This window comes from Colletotrichum paranaense (assembly GCF_030867605.1).
Source record: "Colletotrichum paranaense strain IMI 384185 chromosome Unknown Scaffold_3.1, whole genome shotgun sequence".
Lineage (NCBI taxonomy): Eukaryota > Fungi > Ascomycota > Sordariomycetes > Glomerellales > Glomerellaceae > Colletotrichum > Colletotrichum paranaense.
Genome location: NW_026848961.1, coordinates 1,401,091 through 1,415,383, shown reverse-complemented (window position 1 = coordinate 1,415,383; position 14,293 = coordinate 1,401,091). Strand labels below are relative to the sequence as shown.

Sequence of the window (14,293 nt, the reverse complement as noted above, 5' to 3'; positions counted from 1 at the left end):
ATATAATGCCACCTTACTCCGTACTGGCAACTACCAACAAGCTCGAGTCATGGATGGCTGGCAACCATCTCCTACACTGTCGGACATTCCGCGACAGTCCCCCTCCAAGCCGAGGTACATTGAGGCAACGTCAGCCATTGTCGAATCTTTCAGGTTTGCCCCGTTCTCAACAACCTGGCTCACTGCGCGGTTCATCCGCCCTTCATCTCACCTCCCTGTGTGTGAAGAACCTTCTGCTTTTAGGTGTTCCTTCACCCACGACGGGATACTGCCCAGGCATGCGGGCGACCGCGACTTGGGTACATGGTATGCACTCCGCGAAGACCAGGCCTGGACAGTCTCCTCCGACCCTCTCAGAGACATCAGGGATCCATTCCGCGGCGGGAGCTACCCGTTCCGCCTGATAAGAAATAGACCCTCGATAAGAAGTGAGCCGAAAAGATTCGGGGCATGCCCCATTTAGCTCAATGAACCACATCCCCCCATTGCCGATGGACGCCTTTCGCGCCTTTGACTAAGCGGTAACAAGCCGGAAACAGGGCCAAAGACGGCAATACTAAACGGCCAGTGCCGATCTTCCTACCTTTTCGATGGGAATTGGGGGATTGTCTTCTCAAGTTCTCATAGTCGCAAGTGCTCCATTCGATCACTCCGCTAAACGAGGGAGAAGCACCATACTACCAAAGCTCGCCATACCTACAACTAATCCACCATACAGGACAAACACCGCCGAGGCATCTTACTCTCCCCTCGCGCTCGAAGCATCGGCTACCCACAGCCGAGCGCGGTGTCGATCCACTCCACTGCGGAGCGGTAGCGGTAGCGGTAGCCGACAAGCACGTTTCTGGGTTGAAGACGGCTAGCCGCCATCATGGACACACGACCAGCCCTGGAAGGGTGTGGTGTGGGGTGGGAAAGCCGGACAACACCCGATTCATAATACGGCCCAGGTCCCCGGCAATTTTCCTTGTCGTCATTTTTTCTTCTTGTGACGGTTGATCCTCTACCATCTTTCTTTCTATTGTTTTACTTGCTTGGCTTTACGGAGTCTTGAAGATCAAGTGACGAGACCTTACTTTCCTCTCCCTCTCTCTGCCATACCAAGGCGGTTTTGTTGGATCGCCGTGTGAGCTTTTCCGTCTGGCATTGAGTTCTCGCGCCCTTCACCTGTCGTATCCACATCGGCACCGAGTCGGCGAAAAAGACTCATCAAGAGAGAAAGAAAGATGACCACCACATCACACGATCCTGAAAAGGATTCTTTTCCGCCGGAAGAAACCAAAAACCTAGGCCGTGGTGAGGGACAGAGCAGCAGTAGCCAATCGAGCGACAGTGAAGATGAGATCACAGAGGTTGGCCGGAGGAACGGAGACCGGTCCCGCAAGTCTGCCAAGGCCGATGCCGATGCCGACTCGGAGGGGGACGGGGAGGTGGAGGGAGAGGATGGGGACCCATCAGCAGCCGGCAACGCCCCGGCGAGAACGCGGTCCCGGGCCTCGTCCACCCGCTCCCGAGCCCTTTCCATCGTCGCCCGGTCTAAACGGCGCGGGTTTCTCGCACAGCTCACCACCATCCCGGAAGTGGATAACCCGTGTCATTACACCAACAAGACGAAATGGACAATCACCTTGATCATCGCTCTCGCCGCGGCCGTCTCACCCATGGGCTCGTCCATCTTTTATCGTGAGTACTACCTTTCATGTATCTTACCTTTCAATCTCAGGTATACTCACAAACGAAAGCCGCCCTCACCGAAATGTCCAAAGAATTCGGCGTCACCCCCACAATCACCAACCTCTCGGTAGCATTCTATATGCTCGCCATGGCAATCTTCCCCCTCTGGTGGTCCTCCTTCTCCGAGACCCTCGGCCGCCGCACAATCTACCTCCTCTCCTTCACCCTCTTCGTCCTCTTCTCCATCCTCTCCGCCGTCAGCGTAAACATTGAGATGCTCATCGTCATGCGCCTCCTCGCCGGCGGCGCCAGCGCCAGCGTCCAGGCCGTCGGCGCGGGAACCATCGCCGACATCTGGGAGCCGCGCGAGCGCGGCCGGGCCATGAGCATCTTCTACCTCGGGCCCCTCACGGGCCCCTTGCTCGCGCCCATCATCGGCGGCGCGCTGGCGCAGCGGTTCGGGTGGCAGTCGACCATGTGGACGCTCGCCATCTACGGCGGGCTCGTCCTCGTCATGATCCTGTTCTGTCTGCCCGAGACCCTCGCGCGCCCCAGACCTGCTGCCGCCGTCGTGGCATCACAGTCTCAACTCGCATCAGAAGGCATCGAAAAGAATGCCCTCGCCCGAACAAAAACAACGGAATCCGTAAAAGTCCACTCCAAAAAAGCAGCCGCCTTCTTCAAAAAGTCCTTCATCGACCCCCTCTCCGTCCTCTTATACCTCCGCTTCCCGCCCGTCGCCATAACAGTCTGGTTCGCCGCCGTCACCTTCGGCGCCCTCTTTGTCGTAAACATCTCCGTCCAGGCCACGCTGTCCCAAGCCCCCTACGGCTTCAGCGAGCTCATCATCGGCCTCTTTTACTTCCCCGCCGGCCTGGGCTACTTCCTCGCCTCCCTCCTGGGAGGCCGCTGGCTCGACGTCATTATGGCGAGGGAGGCCCGTAAGGCGGGGCGGTACGACGCCGACGGGAAATTGATCCTGCTGCCGGAGGACAGGATGCGCGAGAACATCTGGATCGCGGCGACGGTGTACCCGGCTTCGCTCATCTACTACGGCTGGGTGGTGGAAAAGGGCCTGTTCTGGTTTGTGCCGTGTATCGGTCTGTTTACATTCGGCGCCAGCTCGATGCTCGTGTTGTAAGTCTTTTTTCCCTTTCTCGCCAATGATATCTGAGGCGGTTTCTTTGCATCTTATCTCATCCCGGCTCCGGCTAACATTCGACCACCAGTGGCGCCGCCACGACCATGCTAACCGAATTCATGCCCAAACGCAGCTCGGGAGGCGTGGCGGTGAACAACTTTGTCAGAAACATTTTCAGTTGCATTGGTGCGATTGCCGCGCAGCCCGTGATTAACGCCATCGGCAACGGGTGGCTCTTTACGATACTGGGTATCTTTGCCTGGGTGTCGGGCTATATCTGTGTCTGGACCCTTAGGAAGAAGGCCCCTGAGTGGAGGAAGAGCATGGACGCGGCGTTGAACAAATGACGAGATTTTACGATTTGTTTGTCTTGCGCCCCCTAGAGTCGCATTCAAATGACAGAATGACGATAGCGGGCAGGCAGTTATAGAGGTTTAAAATAATAAATTTTTGTTACTTGAAATTGTATATGCTTCCGGAGAGACGAGCCAATATCACACCGCCTCTCTCTACCATGTCCTTGCGCCCGCAGCTTATCATCACTCCCTTTGTCTTCCATCCCCCTCTCTCCCCTCTCACGCCAATCACCACACCACCACCCACCCATCAAGAATCCGCCTGCAGAACGGTGTTCACCCCCCTCTCAGCACAATACTTGGCAACCTCCTTCCTCAGCGTCGTCTTCTGCCGCGCAACAAGGTCCATCACATCCCTCATCTCCTCGCCCAAATCCCACTCCCCCTTGGCACCGCCAACAGCCCCGTACAGATCTTCCATCTCCACCAAAATCGCCTCGAGCTGGTTCGGCAACCACGTGACGATGGGACTCCCGCCCGTGGCCGTCGGGTGCGACGTGCGCTTGAGGATGTACTCGCGCGCGAAGCACCAGTGCCGCCAGCGGAAGTCGCGCACCTGGTGCAGAATATGCAGCCACAGGCGGCGGGACTCCTTGACGGCCTCCTTCTCCTCGGCACCTAGGCTGTCGGCGGAGAGCTTGGTGGAGAGCGCGGCGTCCTTGAGGCCGACCTCGAGGGAGCGGTCTTTGACGTGCATGAGGAACTGGCGGTGGTTGCTGGGGCGGTAGGACCTGAAGTCCTTGAGGATCTCGGTGAGCGGGGTGTCGGGCATGGGCACCTGCAACAAATTGTCCATGAGGGGTACGATGGAGTCGTTGGCACCCGACTCGCCGCGGAAAGACATGGGCTTGCCGTCGTTTACGCCCTCGTAGACGACGCCGTTGGGGAACATGGATTGGCTGGTGATGCCGAAGATGAAGGTGCGGAAGCTGGTGTAGCTCTGCGGGCGGGACTTGTCCCACATGGTCTCCATTGTGTTGTTGATCTTGCGGAGGGCGGCGAGGACCTCGGACAGGCCCTGGTTGAGGGCGGCGCGGTCCAGAGAGGGGACGGGGGAGGTGGTGGGCACGGAGGAGCGGAGGGCGGCCATTGTGCCCTTTACGAGGGGCCCCGTGTTCTTGACCATGTCGATGTGGACGAGAACGAAGCCTGCCTCGGAGGAGGTCGGGTCCAGGCCGTGCTCGAAGGCTCGGATGAGGCGGATGTTGGAGTACTCCATGCCCTTTGAGGGGTCCTCGAGGCGGTAGTTGTAGAGGGCGTAGGAGCCTGCGTATTCCATCCATGGCTTGAAGCCGGTGCTTTATGACGGATGTCAGATGCGGGATACTGCAATGGTGTGGGAGAGAAGACTTACAGTTCAGCGCAGCGGGCAATGGGCATCGAAATGTTCCTGGGCAACACATCCCTCGCGAGCCCGTACCCTTCGCCGCGGACGAACCGCTCGTGGCACGGCTCGAGCAGGTAGGCGGACGCGAGGAACGAGTAGTCGCGGTACAGCGCGTTCATGAGCGGCAAGTTCTCCTTGTACTGGTCAATAGCGTCCGTCAGGTCCGGGAACGTCGCGTCGACGGTCTCGCCGAGCTTGGAGGAGGCCAGGAGACCCGGTGTGCCGTCGAGCTTCTTGACCGGCATACGCGCGAGAATGTCCTCTAGGGGCGCAAACTCGGCGGGCAGGACGGCGACGGGATCGCCGCGGGGGAGGAAGCCGCGGGTGGTGGAGACCATGAAGGCCGGGAGGGAGGTGTCGGAGGCGCGGGGGTCGTCGAGGACGGGGAAGGGGGTGGAGTCGATTGAGCCCATTGTGATGGATAAGGTTGCTTGAAAACGCGGGGATAGATAGGGGTATATGGGTGTGTGTGGGTTTGGATGGAATGGGTTGGGGGAGATGTGTGTAAGTGCGGGTTGGTGGATGTGGGTTACGAAGTGATGATGGTGTGGTTATGTGTGTGCAAGTGCGGGATGGATGTCTGGGCAAGTGGGAAATGATTGGGATTTGGGTTGGTGTAAGTCGAACTCAAGATGAGCTTCACCAAGATGCGTGTAAGTGAGATGGGTATGTAAAAATGTGCGGAAAATTCGCAAAACAATGCCAAATAATTTCCAGTCAAGCTTTCTCAGTTGCTTCTCAATGCAAGAGTGCTGAATGAGTTGGAGTTCAAGTTTGTTTCGTTGACCTGCCGCCACTCGGCGCCGTGTATATAGTTCGTGGCCGGAATCGATTCCGGCCTCAAGTGAGGGGGTTGCACCTCCGGCCATGACACGAATCCCTCTTTCTCTCCACCCCCCGCCCGTCTCGTCCGTCCCGTCCAGTCCGTTCCCTTATTTCTGTTTGTCATATCATCCTAATCTCTGGTCACACGGGGTCATCAAGATAGCCCAGACCCGAGATTCGCTCCCACCATCTTCGTCTCTTTCATGCTGGCCAAGCCCTTGCACTCCACGATAAGCACAATACCGCTGCACCTAACTGGTTCACATACCCTTGATCCTGCCCACATCGTGTATCATACCCTGATGACCTTACATGCATTCCTTTCCTTTTTCGTGAGGCAAAACTTTTTATCGGCGTTGTTGTTGTTGGAGATGCCGAGTTTAGGTCCGGTGCAGGCGCGCTGGGGACTGGAGCGGTGGTTGAGTATTGATTTTCTCTAGCCCCACTTATTGACCGATTATTGCCGGCGTGGCCGGAACCGTTCCGGCCTCTTGGCACACGGACCCGGACTCTTTTTTTCCCCCTTCAACTGAACTGGACTGAGACACTAACAGGTTTCACACACAAACGAGACTGATAATTGTTAAGATAAGGGGATTTTAAGTCGTAGTGTTGCATTGAAAGGAGTGTGCCCGTCTAATCATTTCATAGTAATTTCATCCAGTGTGCCCGCCGCCTGTTGAAGGTACGGTACGATACACAAAACCCGATCCAAGAATTTCCCAGCCGTTGCCGTTCTGGTAGTTGAGATGCCGAAAAACAGCGTACATGTCTATCTCTACTTGCATTCTTCTCCGTCCAAATGTTTCTCATGCTTTCGTGCTTCTCATGCCAAATGAATGTCGTAAATAAGTCGTGGAAATCATTATCCGAAATTCGTCCATCATAATGTGTCGTTGCCCATTCTCAACGTCGTCCGTGGACGGTCTCTCAATCATCATGTACTGTGAACTGTGAGCCAAGTCGATCTGCGCACTTGAGTGACCAAGCCTACCTTTCGACGCCATGCGACGCCGTCAAATTCCCTCTTCGTCACGAACGAAGAGGAGCCCAGGGCCACTGGTCTCGCCCAGCGGATCACGACGCTTAACACCCAGCTCCGTCCAGGAATCGCGCGTCGTGAAGCCCACATCGGACTCGTCTTCCTCGGTAGTAGTCCCGTCGAACTGGACCCAGGGCTCCCACTCATCGTCTTCTTCAGTGTCCCGAGGTACGGTGGCAGTGACCCAAGGCTCATCGTCCTCTTCGGCATCCACCTCGACGTCGTCCACGACTGATCGGCGAGCCCCAGGCACGGCTGTCGTTCCGTCCTCATTGACATACTCGGTAAAGGTCTGAGTGATGGTCGTTACGCATCTCGTCCCGGTCGAGACGGACGTCCCGTATGCCGTGGTGAGCGGCCCGCCATTTCCTGTGTTCGTTAGAACGGGGTTGGGGGTAGGAGAACTTACACCTGGATTGGCAGGTGACGAAGAAGCAACCGGCCCAGGGTTGTTGACAGTATTTGACGGAGCCGGTGCCACCGTCCCGCTTGCCGTGGTGCTGCCAGAGATGATCGCCGCCAACTGCCGCTCGATGGACTGGATGAGCTTCAAAAGATCTTGAAGGTCTTGCGCAGATATCGAGAGGCCACTGGTTTGCCGCTTGACAATGGTTGTGGTTTCCTCGGTTTCGGGTTTACGGTGACCACCACTCCAGTTTCTCAAAAAGTTGTCCAGCTGACTGTTCAGATCCTCCGCGGCCTGGCTCAGAGTTTGAAAATCACTTGCTGAAAGCTGGTTAGAATCGGCATCGCTGGTTCGTCCCCGGAGAATTGCGCCGGACGCGCCCTGAAAGGCGACGTGTAAAGCGACGCAGACATAAAGAATTTTGCTGATAAGATGCATCTTGGAATGTTTAAGGTGAGTAAGAGATGGTTTCTCTCTCAAACAAGGTCTCGAGACTTCTCGAGCTCATGATATAGCAAGGTGGCGTCGCACATAGTGTAAACATGGCAACGCATTCCAGAGACCGTTCGATGGTCGCTGATGCATATGCATTCCAAAGGTAAATCGTCCCTCGGTCATTGACGGATCAACGGCGGCCGTGAGTAAGGGGAAACAACGCTTGTGTCTTTCCAAGAATCGACGTCCAATACTAAAGTAGGTAATTTGCAAATCGGACAATCCATAATTTGGGTCACTATCCCCTTCTTTGGTCTTTTCCGTGGCTTGCGGCGGCGATGGTTGATCGGGACGAGGAGACAATCGCACGGCTAGACTGGCCGTGGTGACGAATGTGCCGCCGCCGGAAGATGTTCTCCTGGTTGTGGAGCGCTGCACGCGCGGTATTGAATTCGAGGATGCACGCACAAACTTGGCTTTGGAATGGTGACGATGCAGGTTCCGCTTCCTGTCAGTGGCGATGATCCGCTATCGGGCGACACTCGGCACCCGGAGCAGCTCAATCATCCTGAGAAGGCAGTTGAGACCGCATAAATCTTGGCCTTGGGGGGTGCCGTTGATGATAGTCGACAGCGGCTGCACGGATCTGATGAAACGACGCAATCTACTTCATCGTACGGGTTGACTTTCTTGCCTTTCTCAGGTATCTGCTGGCACCAGATGCTTTCCACCAACAGCTTGCCAGGTGGTTGAAGGCTAGAAACACGCCGGTTGAATGGTACTTCGTTGGAGAAGCATCATTGGACTGGCGATGACCAGGTTCGGCGTGCTGTGAAACGGGGGAGCCTTTCTTCCTTCACTCGTGTGGCATTGTACGTTTTTGTACAGGTTGATCGGAGCTGAGCTCTGACCTCATTTCCATTCAGGCTTGCACCACCCGGCCTTCCACTTCTGCTGGTCTCGGGATGGGTTGTTTGGGATCTCGAAGCACGATTGGCTCTCGCCATGTGGGATTGAAGTTGGGGTTGGAAGCATTTTTTCGAACCCATTTGACAGGGAAGTGAGGCCACGGCAGACGCGGAAGTTCTCGCTGGCCCCCTTTTTTTCAATTATTAGGGCTTCCCGAGGTCCAGTCTCACGAGGTTCTCTCGGACGCAGTTGGTCGAGAGGCTGATGTAATAATATGCATACTTGTATCTTTGTCGCTGAATATTCATGATGCCAGAAGAACCTTGAACTAAACAGTCCGTCTAAGTGCATCGTGGGACGTGAAATGCCCTCGTTCGTGACCTATCTAGTGTCGAAATGAGGAAGGCTGGTTGGGAGGTGCCTCCAGCAATCAACCCTTCTTATCAAAGCCCGTAGAGGATCCCATTTGGTTGTGGTGCAGGCAATCGGCGGTCGCAAGGTGCCCATCCCGGATCGGCCTGGCAGTCGTTCTGCTGGACCTTTCCTCACAGCGCATGCAGTGCAATGGCATCAGGCACATCCTATCATGACTACTGGTGTTGATAAAGTAGAATACGCAGCTCGTCACCTCGTTTGCTCAAAACTGTCCATCAGCGTCCATGGTCTTCTGATGCGGCGGACACGGATTGCTTCTGGAAGGCGAAATGATGACAAGAGAGATGCCAGGGTGACTAAGGTTCGGGCCCCAACGAGGGATCCAAGGGGATTCCAGGCTCGGCCGGAAGCCTGCAGGTCGCCATCACCAATTCAGAGTTCTGGGCCGACCTGGACAAGTATCGTACGTAGTGCGCCAGCCAAGCGCAGACCTGGGCCCATTGGATCTGATGAGGATTTGTTAGTTTGAGACTTGAATTTCTATCGCCTTGATCCTCGCTCGCCGACCCATTCGTGCCACCGCCAGTACGGACAACCCGTAGATCCCGCAGTGATTATTTTTGCATGGCGTTTTCGCACAAATTCGCAATCGCAGTCTTTGGCAGCCTTCTCAATTGGTCTGGAAATAATAGTACCGCGTGGGAAAGGTCGGAAGATGAAATGTGCTGGAAGCGTGGTGCAGGATGCATCTATCGCTCATGAGCGGGATGAGATAATGTGCCGAATGCCCAGCGACCAAGGCGGGCTGATTGTGTCATGGAGCTGAAGGCTGAGGGAAATAATCTGCGATAGTACATAAAGTCTGAAAGGGTCATGGATCATCAGCTGGTGAATTACTGGGAACGTATTGTGTGGAGAGATGCAAAGGTAGCGTTCTATCGTCAATCTTCGAGTCAAGCGTTGCCTAAATGGGTAATAGACTGCTGGACCTTGTCGCGAGGTGTGAAAGTCAAGTGTTTCGCCTTTGGCCTGGCAATTGAAGGAGTCGGGATGAATGGTTGGGAGGATGGGGATAGATGATGGACGTCCGCCTGAGGCACGGAGATGCGCAGAACGTGAGGGAAAGTCAAGAACTGGGCCGGGGAAAGGACGGGAATCATTACGGACGGTCGTGACGAGAAGAGATGAAGGCAATAAGGGGGGAAGAGGGGGAAGGAAGGAAGGTGTGGTGGGTGTGTGCGTGTGCATGTGTGTGTGTCTGGAGTGGATATTACTGAGGTGAGCTTCCATTCTCATCCCGAACGTCCTTCTGAAGCCTGAGATGACAGGAGGTCAGATGGCGAAATGGGGGAAAGGGGTACTTGGAAGGGCACAATCAAAGAAATTGGTGCAAAATGCAGCAAGACAGATAGCCCGGCATGCCTTCCACACGCATCGTCAAACCACCTACTAGGTAAGCCAGAGCAAGCACGGAAAGTCCACGTTTTTGGTGGCCCTGGTGTCGGGATTGATTGACGTGAGGGAGCGCGGTGCGTGGATGGCCCCCGGCCGACGGACGGAGGGTGCCGGGGTACGTATCTTGCCTTGTTACCCTTCCATGAGTGTTTGTGCTTGGATATTCCGTACTCCTTAAGGTACCTTAACGTAGGTAGGTAGGATGCCCAGAGTCCCAGACAGCTGCACGTAAAATGGTAACTAGGTACTTGGACCATGAACCATGATTAGGTCACAAAGGCCCAAGATCCTTGGATGGCGAGGACGAACGAAACTTTACCTTGCGGCTTCCCTTGGATTCTGAGGGACCTCACCTTGGGTGAGATCTTGGATGGATGGATGTATACATCCTGCGTGCCCCGATGTATGGTATGTACCTTTGTACTTCTGGAAGGGGGAGAAAAATCCACCCGTGCATCCCTTTCCGGTCACGGCCCCCCCAGATTACTGGTCGGGTCTTCCTTTCGCTTACCCACAACTGCGGCGCTGGTGGCAGGTGCGCGAGAGGAAGCGAAAGCTGGAGGTCAATTCTTGAGCGTGGGTGAGAGAGAAACGGGAGCCCAGCACCACGCACCACGCACCCAGCACCACCGCGCACCCAACCCAGGCAGCATGAGAACCGTTTATTGTCACGCCGCCTGCTCTGGCGCTCTCTCGAAAATGAGACGCCAAACTTACCAGATGGATTCCCCCATAAAATAAAAATTCTCTCTATCCCCCTTCTCATCAACCCTTCCACCCTCCCGTTCCATCCATCGCCAAACCCCCATCGCCATCACCGCCTTGCCTCGCATCGCCGTCGACTGTGCGAGTCGCCGACGCGAAATAATCTGCCACCCACGAGAGAGACAGATCGCACCGCACCGCACCCAGGAGAACCTGAACCCGCACTGCTCCAGCTCACCACCAAAACCAACCCAACACGCACCACCGCCCAAAACCTTGCCCAGTCCTTTACCCACCAGATCACAACTCGTGGCCCATTGGATCCCCGGCCCGTCCGCCACCCCATCCATCAAAGCAGCTATCTCCGACAAAGCCATTACTACCTACTAAGCTTCCTGACGCCGCGCCGCCAATCTTCCAACTCTTCACCCATCCTTTCCGCCCTGGACCAAACCTCGCCCTCACCACCCAATACATCATCACACAACACGCCCAAATCCATCTCGAAATGGCACCTACCGCATCCGTCAGTCGACGCAAGTCCAATGGAGGCAAGGGCGGCCTCGTTATCACCCTGACTGTCGACGCCGATAAATTGAAGCGGACCCTTGATCCCGATTATGTAAAGGAAGACTCGCCCGTCAAGATGGATGTTGAGGAGACGAATGGAAACAAGGAGACTCAAGAAGCGCAAGATTCTCCCGCCACATCGGCCACCTTGGCAGCTCCTGCCATCGCAAATGGCGAGACGGCGTCCGACTCAAATCCCGGCACGCCCGCTGGCGATGGAACCCCAGCACCTACATCCATGGGTCCTCCTACCGAGGGAGTCAAGAAGAAGGGTACCAAGCGTGGTGCTGGTGCTGCCAATGGTCTCGGCCCTGATGGACAGCCCAAGGTCCGCGGCAAGCCTGGCCCCAAGAAGAAGGCGAGACTGTGTGTATACCCATTTTGCCCGCTGCCTACGTTGACTCCTTGCTAATCTAATGATATCATGTAGTGAGGATGGAACCATCGACCCGAATGCCCGTGGTGGCGCTGCTGGACATAAGCTGGGTCCCAAGGCCAACCAAGGTGCCATCAACGCCGGCCTTCGAGCTCTCGACCGAAGCGGCAAACCCTGCCGCAAATGGGCGAGGGGCGGTTTCGTCCTCAAGAGCTTCACAGGTATCGTCTGGGAGGTTCCTCGATGGACCGCGCCGCCCAAGTTCGTGCCCGAGCCCACCACTGAGGACTCTGCCGCCGCCTCAGCCGACAGCAGCACCAAGGAGAACAAGGAGAATGATCAGATTAAAAGCGACGCCAATAGTGCCGTCAACAGCGGCGCCGACGTCGAGATGCGGAGCGCGCCCGGCAGCGTTCCTGCTAGCTCTCCGGCCCCAATGGCCATCTCTGCCGCGTAGTAGCTGCGTCCTTGCTTGCGATATTTCTTGTGTGTTTGGGCTCGTTGGAACGTCGAGGAGGGCCCTCGACACATGTTCCAAACAGCTTGGGAGTTTTAAGGATCAAGAGGGAAAATGATTGCAACATCTGACCAAGGCTTGAATGGTCGATGCAGTTTTTGGATGGGAGTCATCACGGAGCATTAGCTCGCCGGCGTTACGGAAACACAATATCATGGTTCAGCGCGGTAGCTGCCATGGGGATTACGGCGTTTGCCTGGGCAGGCACAGAGTGTATACTATCAAGTTGGCGCATGCATGGTACGACTATCGGCTATAGAATTGATGCCATTCCAACCAGTTCATAAGCGTTCGACTCAGTTTGAGTGCACAATGCACGGTGATTGAAGGTGGCCCGACTCGGTAAAAGGGAGCCAGCTGGATTAGTTGGTAAGGTTGTGCCCACTGCCGAGACCCTCGGATGTGAAAAGTCCCACTTGGACCGGAGATGAGGCATGGATGCAAAGTGCTCTCTCAGCTGAGGAGCTTTGGTTGGGAAAGATGAAGACACCGTGGAGGCTGGAAACCGAAGAGGTAGAGTATGTATGCACTGCACATGATAATTGGTGCAATCCTTGGCCATGCCGCAGCGGTCAGCGTCTTACCTACTCTTTACTCATTTGGACCAAGTGCATCGTAGAACCGTGATGATGGAGATGGAGATACTGGGTGTGACTGTCGGTGAGGGAAGGTAGGCACGGATGGATGGGCGTTAGGTTGCTGATGCGATTCAGCGAGACATGTGGGAACCCACCATCGGGAGAAAGTGCGCGGGAAAAAAAAAGCACTGGTCCCTCCCTTCATGATTCCCCCATCAAGATTCGTTTGCCTCTTTGTGATGGAGGAGGCCGGGAAAAGGGACGTTGGTGGTTGGTGCCGGCCACGTGACATTATGTAAGCGTCGGGTCGGGTGTGGAGGATCTGGCTTAGGTAAGGTGGAGAGCTGGAGCACTCGCGCCGGAGTCCAGACAACCTGGATGGAAAGGCAGGCACCTGGGCACCTGGCAGGCTGTGGCTGGCACGTTGGCCGCTGTTCCCCGGCAGCGGAGCACAGTGTTTCCTTGACTGCATGACGACAACGTTTCTACTTGCATTCCCATTCTTTGAAGGCTTGCAACGAACGCCGCCTCGGCGACCGTACCCAAGGACTTCTTTGTTCATCAATGTATCAAATATGATGGCCAGGTCGTTTCCGCCTACCTATTCACCTAGGTACTGTAACAGAGACCCAGTTCCTGCAGAAACAGCCCCGTCATAATGCGAACCACAATCCGGAGATGCTTCCTTCTGGGGAGCCGCGTGTTTCGCTTCCAAGACAAGCGCAACACACTCTAAGGTTGCTCTCGACAGTCCACGGGCACACTCTTGAGTCTTGCATTCTACGGATATCTCGAGTCTGGAGTCTACGGCCTACACAGTAACTGGCCAGGCTAGTCTCCGATAGCACCGTGCCAATGATCCCTGACAAGCCTCGCCTGCAGTAGGGGGGATCCTGCGGCTGCTCTGCTCCAAGCTGCGACTGGCTACCCCGTTTGGCGCCTCAACTGGCGGGTTAGCCTCTCACAGTGACCTGCTCTCGTGATTGTCTATGCCTTCATAGGTAGTAGCGGCGTGGGCTTTTGCACCGGGACGACGGGTGGGACACGCTCGGGCGGAACATGGCCAAGCCAACCCAACTAAGCAGCTCAGCCCAGCCCAGACCTGCACTGCACTGCACTGCACCTCACCTCAGCCATACCAAACCCTCCAGCACACCAGGCCACTCTCCAATCTGAACCTGGGGGCGCCTATCATTTGTCCGCGCGCTGGACCTCACCTTCGTCACTGCACCGCATCGTACCGCACCTGCACACTCCACACGTTCCGTCCACCACCAACAACAACCTTGCCTGGCCCTGTTCTTCCCCGACTCACGTAAGGTACCTCGCCAGCAATCCCGCTCCTTGCCGGTACCTCACCTCACGCTGTCACCTGTGTGCCGCTCACGTACTCCACATAGCGATAGCACCCCGACCTGACCTCACTCAACCCCCATCTTCCGATCTCTCATCACTGCGTTATCATGATAATCGAGCTGTCCAGCGGAGCATTTTAGCCCCTCCTCCTCCGAACGACTCGTCTCGTGCGGCTGTTTTTCACTT

The 14,293-nt window shown here is 55.9% G+C and overlaps 5 protein-coding genes across 5 annotated transcripts; 2 read left to right on the top strand and 3 right to left on the bottom strand.

Moving 5' to 3' along the window:
- Positions 1-1,226: 1,226 nt before the first annotated feature.
- Positions 1,227-3,162, top strand: CPAR01_04021 (major facilitator superfamily transporter; the record flags this gene model as incomplete). Its single annotated transcript, XM_060488303.1, has 3 exons — positions 1,227-1,683; positions 1,743-2,811; positions 2,904-3,162. 3 exons carry the CDS (start codon positions 1,227-1,229, stop codon positions 3,160-3,162), a joined length of 1,785 nt encoding a protein of 594 aa, XP_060352509.1.
- Positions 3,163-3,421: 259 nt separating this feature from the next.
- CPAR01_04020 (indoleamine 2,3-dioxygenase) lies at positions 3,422-4,971 on the bottom strand (the record flags this gene model as incomplete). Its single annotated transcript, XM_060488302.1, has 2 exons — positions 3,422-4,469; positions 4,526-4,971. 2 exons carry the CDS (start codon positions 4,969-4,971, stop codon positions 3,422-3,424), a joined length of 1,494 nt encoding a protein of 497 aa, XP_060352508.1.
- Positions 4,972-6,399: 1,428 nt separating this feature from the next.
- CPAR01_04019 (uncharacterized protein) lies at positions 6,400-7,269 on the bottom strand (the record flags this gene model as incomplete). The annotated part of the gene is made up of 1 exon (XM_060488301.1): positions 6,400-7,269. The coding sequence occupies one exon, from the start codon at positions 7,267-7,269 to the stop codon at positions 6,400-6,402; it is 870 nt and encodes a 289-aa protein (XP_060352507.1).
- A 176-nt stretch (positions 7,270-7,445) lies between these two features.
- Positions 7,446-7,553, bottom strand: CPAR01_04018 (uncharacterized protein; the record flags this gene model as incomplete). Its single annotated transcript, XM_060488300.1, has 1 exon — positions 7,446-7,553. The coding sequence occupies one exon, from the start codon at positions 7,551-7,553 to the stop codon at positions 7,446-7,448; it is 108 nt and encodes a 35-aa protein (XP_060352506.1).
- Positions 7,554-11,218: 3,665 nt separating this feature from the next.
- Positions 11,219-12,113, top strand: CPAR01_04017 (uncharacterized protein; the record flags this gene model as incomplete). The annotated part of the gene is made up of 2 exons (XM_060488299.1): positions 11,219-11,646; positions 11,711-12,113. The coding sequence occupies 2 exons, from the start codon at positions 11,219-11,221 to the stop codon at positions 12,111-12,113; spliced, it is 831 nt and encodes a 276-aa protein (XP_060352505.1).
- Between the last annotated feature and the right edge of the window lie 2,180 nt (positions 12,114-14,293).